The sequence below is a fragment of the Prunus persica genome, chromosome G2, assembly GCF_000346465.2.
Source record: "Prunus persica cultivar Lovell chromosome G2, Prunus_persica_NCBIv2, whole genome shotgun sequence".
Taxonomy (NCBI): Eukaryota; Viridiplantae; Streptophyta; class Magnoliopsida; order Rosales; family Rosaceae; genus Prunus; species Prunus persica.
Window position 1 is genome coordinate 10,016,956 of NC_034010.1, and position 11,523 is coordinate 10,028,478.

The window sequence follows — 11,523 nt, forward strand, 5'->3', positions numbered from 1 at the left end:
ATTCCTGACAATATGATCCACATTCTCCATAGGAGCACCACAAATGTCACAATTTGCATGCAGAGTCATCCTTCGCCTGACTCTTTGTTCATTAATTAATAACCGATCTTGATGGAGTAACCAAAGAAAATATTTAATTTCAAGGAGAGCCTTTAAAGTCCAGATAAAGGCCCAGCTAACATCCATATTGGAAAAGTCCCTACAGTTAGCTTTGTAAGCAGATTGACACTAAAAGAACCATTAGAAGTATGTTTCCAAATAGGTGAGTCATGTTTACAACATAACCCAGCAGGGACACAAATGATATGGGCAACCATCTCAAGGGGTAAGTCTTCCTTTAACTTATGAAGATCCCAAGTTCCATGAGCAAGGTAGTCAGCAAATTTCAACTAGAGTTTACCTTCATCCACTCCCTCAACACTCTGAATCAGAGGGCCATCACCAAACCAATAATCAGTCCAAAAGAGGGTGTGCAACCTGTCGCCCACTCTAATTTTCACTCCATTTTTCAATATGTCAACACCATGTTCAATAGCACGCCATGTAGGGGAGGGGGAAGAAGACATAGACCTTTCATTTCTGATGATGCTCGAGCTATTCCCCTGTAGGTATTTTTTAGTCAAAGCATCGGACCAAAGGTTATCTTTTTGTTGCAATAGTCTCCATCTAACCTTGGCCAACATAGATTGGTTCATAAGAGCGGTATGCTTAAGGCCAAGACCATCTTTCTTCTTATTCATACAGACAGAACCCCAATTGACAAGGTAGGTTCTCGAGTTGTCACCATTGCTGCCCCACAAAAAGTTCCTATTAATTTTATCCAACTCATCACAGGTACTTACAGGCATCTTAACGGTTTGCATAGTATACAATGGGATAGTAGCAGCCACAAATTGGATTAGCGTAGCTCTGCCAGGCAAACTTAGCAACGGTTAGCTTTTGCTGCACTTTGTCCACCACACTTCTATAGGTGGCCTTTGTGATTCTGCTATGAATTAAAGGGACCTCCAAGTACTTGCCAAAGATTGAGAGTTCAAGCTTGCAGAAATCAACTAAAATGTTCGAGCTCAAGGATGGGCTTTGGTAAAGTATCCAGAGGTTTCGCACTAACAAATGTCAACTTTTGAAAGGCGTGTTAGTCGGCTCATCAAAACGAGTCAATGTTTTAAATTTAATCCAACGGTTACCAGACCAAAATTCCTGGCATGAGCATTCGGCCTAGAGAACAGCTCCACCCGATGTCCCTGAGACTTACTTGGTGAGGTTGAGGATAATATCGGTACAATGAGGACAAGTAGGGAGGAGCCAAGAGGGCATGGTCCGCAACAAAAACAGCTAGCATTGCACAATTCCAAAAAATTCTTGCATTCCAATATGAAACAAGCAAAGGTTAAGAAAGTGGCGCTTGTCACCATGGGCGGCCACCGACCTCACAACCTGCAAACAAGCGGAGGTCATCTTCCGACCTCACAACCTGCATTGCACTACTGATATTCTAATTTATGATGACGGTGGAAAATGTACCCCATCTAAGCTAACTGTAGGAGTCTGCCTTCTGGTCCGAAAATATTCAGATGATTACTAATTAACTTACAAGAGCATTAATTATCATTTGTAACCAGGCAGAAGGCGACATAAATGCAGTTGATAAGCATTACAAAGAAATTGAGTCACAATATTTTACAAGAATTAAAACGTGAATGATGTGAAGTGCAATCTGAGAAACCCAAGTTCAAAAGTGTTCTTTGGTTTCTTTCTTCAAAATCAAATGAATTTGAAGAATTATATTTAAGGTCACCATTATTGCAGTCTGGACTGAAACAACAAACAAATGCATTCCCACCAAGGTTTCTTTTGTTCAGATGGAAACACCTTTTTTGACTTAGAAAATGCATTTTTGAAGTCAATGACTGCCTGGTTTAGCGCCAATAATAGACGGAGCTGCGCCTCTGGTTGCCTTAACATAGGAAACATAGTCACTGTGGTGCATTGTACATAAGGTACTCTGGTAGCGGGTCAATTTTATACGTTTCCGAAGTGATTCAGTGATGGTGCCATTATAACCAGCTTTCCGCATCAATGAGTCAATTGCTTCTATTTTTGTCCAAGCTGAAACCGAGGCAGACCAGAATAAGAAACAAAATTTTAGCCAAACATAAAATTGCATAGAAAATTTGGATTAATGGTCCACTAAAACCCAAATCGCATAGCTTGCCTCAAGTGCATAAGAAACCTAGCTGTAAATGGCACCTTATCTTCAAAATGAAAGTATTCAAAGAAGAGCGTTGTTTACAAAACATATTTTCAAATTTCAGCTCACCTGACTCTGTTATAATACCTGGCAAAAATATGTACATTATAACTTCTTAAACTCTTTAGACTTATTAATTTTAAATAATTAGTGGATGAGCAACAACAGAAACCATGAAACTGCAAATTAAAAATTAGGAAATAGGTGACTGCATGACCAATAAATGATTTACTACTCAACCCCTCCGGATGAAATTTTTTTTCTACAGAAGAGACTTTCAGTTCCGGTGCTACAATGAACCCATTTTCTTTTTTTGGCATAGCATACGTAGAAAAATTGTTTAAGTTTACGATTAGGAGACGGAATCATTTTGGACCATAAGGCCTTTCATAGCGTTGAACAACGACGGTCCAACAATTATTTGTATTGTATTTTTTCACAAAACCCAATTGTGATTGCATGACCATCAAACAACTGTGATTGAGTTGTATTCACAGCTAACTTCATCTGTTATTTTTCTATTGTTTGGAATCTGTTTCGGGTTTAGGTTTTCAATGTAGTATCTAGGCTTCCTGAAACCCAAATCCAAAGCTCTAAATCCTTAATATCTTAAACTCACGGTCAGTGTCAAAGGTACACCGCCAGATTTTCAAAGCTATTACTCTTCTCTCAAAATAATAATAACAAAGGCTATTACACTTACTTTTTGCGCATGCATTTTAAAAAACCCTGTGTTTGGCTAATAATAAATGGGAAGAATTACCTTCATGTGCAGCAATCTCAGGCAAGTATGTGGCGCTGCGCCTTGTACTATATTCAGGATCAGTGAACTCAATAATTATACCATGTTTTCCAATCTGCAATAATTATTAATTCAGAGGGCAAGCCAAACTTTGGAAATTCTTTCAAAGAGTAAATCACAAGTGCTTCTCATACATGCTACAATATTTAGCATGTATGAGAAGCACTTGTCAAATATATGTCATATATATGACAAAATTAATATATATAACAAAATTAATATATATTACAAAATTAATATATATAATTAAATATCCATCCATATAGAAATTCTCCTATACAGATGTCCGGATGTAATTATTGTGCGGACACCATGAATTATCTACTATGCCTCCCTGCTTTCTTCCCTGTTTACAATGGCATTTGCACGATAATAACATGCAGACATCCAGATGAGAGAATAACTGTCCATCTATATGTGGTTGATCCATCTAAAAGTACAGCAAATATCACTTTTGGTCCTTGTAGTTTGGTCCAAGTTCCACTAAGGTCCTTATAGTTCCAATTTTCCATTGTAGATTGCTAACCATTGCAATTTCAAGGAGACACCCATAATTCTGTGTATTTACTTAACGGAATTGCATGTCACAAGTAACATATATATATTTTTTTGAGAAGAAACATACCATGTAACAGTATTTCAGTCTTGTTACTTTTGAAAATGCTAAAAAATTCAACATTATTTTTAAAAAATAAAACAGAAAACTTGGGATAGAAAGTAATACAACATACAATTTAGACCTATATTTGGCGTAAGGTCTTTTGTAGACCTTGCAATATTGTACACGAAACAAATTCACACAAAAAAATAAGTATTCGAGTTGGGGCTTAATGGGTCGTGTTGAAAATGGGTGGACGTGTTAAGCTAACAAGTCGTGTCGTGTGAATTCGCGAATACCCGTTATCACCCGTCAAGAATATGAAAATTTTGTAATTATATATATCTTTCCTTTTTCCTTTTTCTTCCCTTCTACACTACCCCAACTCTTCTTTGGTTGATTTTTTTTTTTTTTTTTTCAGTTTTTTTTTTTTTTTGTAATTAATTTTTTTCTTCAGTTTTTTAAAATTCTCAACGGGTGAATCAAGTCATTCGTTATTTTAACAGGTCCTGTGTGTCAATGGGGTGAAGAGAACAATGGTGGAGCCACCATGGGGTCAATGGGGCAGACGACCCCATGGCAACCCTGGGTATTGGTTGGAGCTCCCTGGTTTTGCCCTTGGCAACCATGGGAGCAACCCCATGGAGAAGAAGAAGCTGCTTCGTGTGCAGCAGCTTTAGTTCTAATTTTTTTAAACCACCTGGAAAAAAGAGGTCCTTTTAGCCAAGGCTTTTTTTTTAAAATGACCTGGCCCAAACGACACCGTTTTGGGCCAAGCCTTAAAAAAAATTATAAAAAACAGACCTATCATTTCCCCATTCCAACCCCCACCTGATAGTTAACCCTCCCAAACCCCTTCCCCTAATTGATATATCCTTTATAATCTTAAAGAAATTGATAAATCCTAAATTAATGTTCTAAACTCTGGCCTAAATCAAGTGAGTAGGAGGATAAATGTAATGAATTAGAATTTATTTGGGTTAAGAATTATAATTTTATTGAAACTGTTATATGTAATGAATTAGAATTTATTGGTATGATATTGATATTGTTTGATTTTTTTTTTCAAGTACAAGCGATGGTCTAAACTAGAGGGGAGGGGAATTGATTGATTTTGTTATTTAGATTAGAGTTTATATTGATTGTTATTTGTACTGTTTTTTATGGATTAGAATTTATTGATTAATTTTATTATTTGGATAATTGGATTAGAGTTTATATTGATTGATATTGTTATTCAAATTAATCAGTTTATAATTGATTGATTGAATTAATTAATATGTAGAATTATGGAACAAAACTTTTAGAGAAAATTACCCATTGATAATTCGTCTAATCCAAGTAGTTCAAGTGCAAGAGCAAGACCGATTGAGTTAGATGAGATATTGAAAATTGTAATTTGTATTGATAGTTTTTCAATGAATTATGAATGGAAGTATTATATTTCTGTTTTTTAGTATATTTTCTTTTTGAAGAAATTTTGACACTTTTACTCTATGACCCTATGAGGTTACAATCCTGGATCAGCCACTAGAAGAGAAGGCCAGCATTCTAACGGTTTGAAAATAAGGGGAATAGTGATTGAATGAATTTTTAATTTTTTAATATTGTAACAAGCAAAACGGCTGAAATAATGCTCCCACACGTGACCAGCACATGCCACTTCTGCCAAGGCAAAAGATGTAATTGTGGATGCATCTTGAATTACATTTCCAACATAGAAAACACTGAAAGTACATGGACCTTATTGCAACTCAACTAAATTATGGGGACCAAAAGTGAAATTTGGCATTTTACTATTAATTAATCTCTGCAATATGTTAGAAGCTAAAAGGAACATATAGTCACACTTGTCGTACCCCAGGTAAATTTCACACAGATTATTGAAATCGCCTATTCAGTATCGGGGACAAGAAATCGATGCATGCAGTGGATCACTGCAAAGCATAATAAACTAGATACATAGAATAATCCTAACAAATATCCCAATAAAGAACTTGAACATACCTCCCAATCAAGGTAGTGGCTAGCAGTTTCATAATCAGTCAGAATGGAAACTGTACATTCCAAATAAGGTAATTCCTTCAGTTGTATTGGGGGGAACCTACGGTCCTTCAAAGCACTGCAGAACATTAACAAGGAGGACCAAATGACTATATAATACACCCAAAAAAAAAACAGAAAAGAAGACACTGCATTAGTTGAGGAAAATAACAAATAACATATAATAAAAAAAAGAGCAGTTTAAACCAGGTAAAGGAGCATTAATTTTAGTTTGGAAGTATGCGAGGGAAAGATTTTGGACCTCCAACCAGGAGTTGGGACACAATACCATAAGTTGCAAGGATTAGGGCCCTCAAAATGCCAATATCAGCTAGGCATGGTGTGGCATTGCTTGTGACTTTGCCCGTTTATATATCTGATCTAGATTAAACAAATATGCCCTTATGTAATCCTAATGGGGAAAATGGATATGTCTAATTAGACTAGGATAAGAGTTATCCTTCTAGTCTCCTAGTCTGAGTAAGCAAACATTAAGGCACCTTTGAAAAGGAGTGGCCTTATAACTGAAACTCTCCCTCTAGGGAAAAAAGAAAAAAAAAAAAGCAGCGAGCATAGAGAAAATTCCTTGTAATTGCTGCACGCGCCCTATCACTTCCAAAAGCAAGGTGCATCCATTACTTAGCTGCACCAAATATACTTTGCCCCCAATCTCTAGTTCCATTTCTTTTTTCTTTTGTGGATAAAAACCAAGACGTGATGCCCATCATCACACCCTTGAGAGGTTTATCAGGCGGTGGTGTGAAGAACACTTGTGGAACATCAAGAATGTGGTATGACCATACCAAAAAGATCAAGAATGTGGATCATACAAAAAAGATATAGTGCAGGATTCGACATTGTGATATCATGCGACCAAGATTGCATGCATGAACTTCCTCTTCTTTAACAACTAAGCGTAGCAAGGTATAAATGCTAATCCTTAATGATTAGCTTAATGATTAGTTCTATAAAAAGGGAAGGAAATAATTAATAACTAAATCTGATGGCATCAAGGTAACAAACTTGACCATCCTTTTGATGTGCTCTTTGCTAATTTGCTAAATGGCACTACATATGGTCCATCCCAACTAAATTTCTGGCCCATCTATCCATTGCACTTCTCTTCAATCCATAGGAGCATAGATGTGCACGCACAGACAAACACAAACATGGTATCCTCATAGTTCATATTGAACAATCTGCTTTTGCAAAAATAAAGTATGAATTCAGATACATCATTCATGATTTACAAAATTTAGAGTTACCTGCCTTGAAAACATAAAATTAAAAATGCACAAGCATCCACAAACAATGCACACACATATAAATATCACATATGCACACACTGTCAAAGACTTATCTGAAATAACAAAGGAAGATATAGAAAACATGCAGACACATTACCGCGCAGACACATTACTGCGCGTTTATGTGACCGCATATGATACAGAAATGGTCAAGATGTAAAGTACATGATCTGTTGTAATACCTGTTTAGAGCATAGTCCTTGAATCCATTCATCAAGCTACGAGCTTCTAGTGTTCCAATGCATCCACGCAAACGAGTCTCACTACCATTCACCACTTTCTTCCAAGTAACAAACAATGGACTGAGACCAAGGTATTGTTAATATCAGATGAGAAAGTCAAAAGTATCAAGGTTCTGCTTTTTAAGACATACATCAATATATATACAGTTTTTCTCAAATCCGGATGTGCGGATTTTTTTGACGTTTGGTGATGTTTTAAGCCATTGTGTGCTGGTCTTTTAAATTCTCTGTCATAATAGCCTATATTGGGAGCGTAGAAAGCTTCATATTCTTGCAACTAGATGCCTCTTCTTTCATATTTTATTACTTTCTCAACTTTAGTTCAAGTACAACTGTAGTGCATAGGACCTCTCGTTTTCTAATTTATCACCTTTCTTACTTCATATTTCAGTCACTGACGGACTATTCAATCATGACTGGACTGTTTCAATTACCAATGCATTATCTGCAACCAACATTGCTTTCTTTCAGTGGCTTAAATCTAGAGAACTTACAGATTGTACATATATATGGATGGGTCTATTGTGTTGTGTGTTCAAAGACAAGTTAATAAACTAATTTTTGGACTGCTGGTCATCCTCACATTAGATATTTACAGCTAAGATGCATTTCATCCACTCTTACAAGGAAACCTTTGCTCAACAAATTGAAGATGCTTGCACCTGTAGCAATCCTCGTTTATGTTTAGAAATCTAAAGAACAGCCAGACAAGTTCATTCTCATAATCAGAACGGATCTCAACCAAAAATGGAACTAAATGTATATCCTATCCCTTTTTAACTAGGACTGATTTTGAACAAGGAGGGTTCAATAGGTGGCCTCCCAACACCACACTTATAACTTATTAACCCATCCCTATAAAAGTTGTTTTGAATGGCAATACAGGAGATTACCCAAATAAAGCATGGGTGAGCTAACTTAAACTTCAACAATCACATGAAAAATCATAAATTATAAATAATAAAAAAAATCTTTAAAATAGAAAAACACCATGCCATCATCACAATTTCTAGAAATAGTTAATTTAATTAAACTGATAAAATCAACATGCGTATTTGTGGTATGGTTGTGAGATAGAGACAAAAAGAGGGGGAGAGATAGAGTACTGTTGGCCCTCATCGAAGGCTGGGGCAGGAGGTTCTTCGCTGTTGTAGTGAGCAAGGAGAGTGTCGAAGCAGTAAGCCACCATCTCCTTCGTCGCCGACACCATTTTCGTTTATTATTATTCTTATATCGTCACTTGGTATATATGATCCGTTCGTATTTGATCGCTAATTTGGGGTTTTATAGAATGAATGAAAGTAAGAGACCTCTTTACAGAAGAGAGAGGATTTGGTGCCAGAAGGCAGAAATAATTGAGAATTCGACAGAGAAGAAAGCAGAAAAGAGAAATGCTTTTTTTCCTCTCTGTTTTCTAATGAGCATGGAGCATCGTTTTGAGGTCCCCCCACCTAACAAATTTAATAGAGGAAGCGGGATACAGCCAACGTCTAGCCTAACCTGATGAAAGTGAGAAAAGTGTTTTGTTTTTTTTGGTCAATGTGAGAAAAAGTGTTAAGGGGGCACTAAGTATGTATTTAATCTGTAAATGCCATTTTTATTCACACATTTCGCAAATATAACTTATAAATATATACTTATTGCCTACTTAACATTTTTTTCTCACTTATTCCTTCCTCTCTAAGCTCTCTCTCTCTCTCTCTCTCTCTCTCTCTCTCTCTCTCTCTCTCTCAGTTCTCTCTTCCTCCCTATAAACTGCGTATCCTTCCCATGTATTGTATAGCCTGTACTTAGGTTGAGGACTAGGCCTATACCTGATCTCCAGGGTGAAGTGCTTTTTGTCAAAGACTTGCACACTTTGAACAACTATCAAAATAAGAACGAACTCTGATTGTTAAGTCAGAAATAGTTGTAAAGTGGAGAGAACGGATGTAGGGTTTTCAAGGTGAGAATGTTTATTACCCATGTCCTAATGTAGGTGCTGGGTATTTATAGGGGGAGAAGGAGGGAAAGATATTTAAGGGGAGATATTTATCCCTCTCTTCCCTAGTGAGATAGAACCACATTCAATGGCTTCTTCTGATAATCATGTTGCCTAACAAGGGTTGAGTGACAAAGCAACACCTGGGTTCGGATGTGAGGTTCATTAATCGATCCCCCCCATCACCAGGCTGGATACCCAAAAGTAAATCGTAGGGCGACACCTAGTTTAGGATGTGAGGTATATTAATTGATCCTTTCCCATCATCATGTTGTCCATTAGACGGAGGGAGTGGCTAATTCGACAAGGGTTCGATTGTACCCTCAGAATATCTGATTGTTTGGTCGAGTCGGTATTCACATGCCCGATCGCTGATTCATATTCTCCCATCAGGTTTGGCTAGGAGGCTTTTGGTTGACACGGGGTAGTACCTCTAGTTGGGTCGGTGTAAGTTTAACGCGACGCTCCATGGCCACGTAATGAATTGTGATAGGCTCGACTCACAGTGATGGTACGAGCCATCAACAATAGCCCCCCAACTCTCAACTTAAGGAGCAGATCTTGGGTGGGGAGTTTATCCGAATTATGAATTTCGAGTGAGCTGAGCCTTTTTTAAATGGCACGACTAGCATAAGTCTGGTCGGGTAGCCCTCAATTTCACAGCCGAGGAGGGCTCCTTTGATTTTGTTGGCTCCAGGTTTTGAATTTGGGGTACTCGAGTGGGGGTGATGTGGCAGCGAGTGGTTGGCTGAGCAGGCGACGTATTAATTGCTACTAACGTCGGGGCCTGCGAGGAGTCGCATCAGTTCGTGTCCCGTTGGTTCGACTGATGGGCGCTGGCGTGGCTCCACGTGTGACCATCGTAGCCGAGGTAGGCAAGATATGGACGGTGGGGATGCTTCAGTGAGATGTAAAAGAGGAGGGAGCATCCAGCCTTCGCCATTTTCTTGCCATTGCTGCCGTGTGAGAGCTTGAGTGATTTTTCCTAGCAAATTCCTCTGGTGCGCCTCTACTGCAAGGAAGAGCTTCAGTTTTGGTCAGTTTTCTCCTTCTTCTTTGTTCTTTCCTTCCTCTTCCTTATGTTTTCTCAGAATCACAACTCGGAATTTTTGGTTTTTGAGTTTCCTGGGATGTTCTGGGTTTGGCGTGTTTTTGTACTTCAATTTTCTTGTTTTGGTATGTTTTGATCCTTATATTGAGTCCCTTCTCCCTTTGGTTGTGTTTGAAGTGTTGTGGACAGTGATAGAAAAAATGTCGAGCCGATCAGATATGTCAGATTCGCAAGATACGACGAGCAGCAGGTCGGCTTTTAGGGATGATAGGGATGATGTGGAGGTGGTGGATCAAATGTATGACGTCGCCGACTAGATGGGTGAAGACATGCCCATTGGTCTTGGTGGGAGCTTTGAGTACCAAGGTGCAATAAGGAGGATAAGAGGTGGGGAAGCAGAAGGTACCGACCAGAGTGGTGAGGATAGTGGCCGAAAAAACTAGGGAGGCGTAACAGTTGCCGTAGCTGGGTCGGGTGGGGAGAGAAGCGAGGGCGGTTCACCTGCCGACCAAGGAGAAGGGGAAGATCAGTTAGAGGGGAGGACTATAGGTACGAGGGCCCTAGGCTTGGGTGGGGTGACCGAATCAAACGTAGAGATATAACATGCAGAAGGAGGATGGTCAGCCGATGAGCACCCGAGCACCAACAGCAGAAATTAGATCAGTTGAGGGCGGAGTATGATATATCGAGCATTGTTAAACTTAGGGTGTCGATCGGAGATGAGAAGTTGAGCACACCCCCTTAGGATGGGTGACCTTGTGTGCAGACATGATGAAGCAGGAGGTTCGGTTGCCCTTATCCCCCTTTCTACAAAGCTGGATTAGTAGGCTTGGTGTAGCCCCACATCAGATGAACCCAAACATGTAAAAGACCATGGTAGGTGTTTAGGCATTGTGGCGGCGGGTGCACAGGTTTGAGCCGACCGTAAACCAAATGCTTTATTATTTCTTGTTGAAGAGAAATTCGTACCCGGTCGGCTTTTACTACCTTCAGAGTGTGGTGGGGAAGATGATCGAAAGCAATCCCTCTTCCCAAAAGACATGGAAGCCACACTGGTTCTATGCGTCTGGTGCGTGGGAATTTCCTGAAGGGGCAGAGCAGAGGCGGGCGAGGATACAGAGGCTCTTTAGAATGCCAAGTCCGGTTGATGTACAAGATTATTTATAACGCCCTGTCCTGCCTATGCCTTCTTCCTCTTGTTTGTGTTGGTTGTTTGTTGTTTTTTTTTTTTTTAGGGTGTAGGCAAGT

At 38.8% G+C, this 11,523-nt stretch overlaps 1 protein-coding gene across 1 annotated transcript; it reads right to left on the reverse strand.

Moving 5' to 3' along the window:
• LOC18785188 (uncharacterized protein At2g38710) lies at nucleotides 1,576–8,747 on the reverse strand. Its single transcript, XM_007218340.2, has 5 exons — nucleotides 8,350–8,747; nucleotides 7,184–7,303; nucleotides 5,659–5,773; nucleotides 3,015–3,108; nucleotides 1,576–2,109 (listed from the first exon to the last, which is right to left on the reverse strand). Exons 1-5 carry the CDS (start codon nucleotides 8,451–8,453, stop codon nucleotides 1,904–1,906), a joined length of 639 nt encoding a protein of 212 aa, XP_007218402.1. The 5' UTR covers nucleotides 8,454–8,747; the 3' UTR covers nucleotides 1,576–1,903.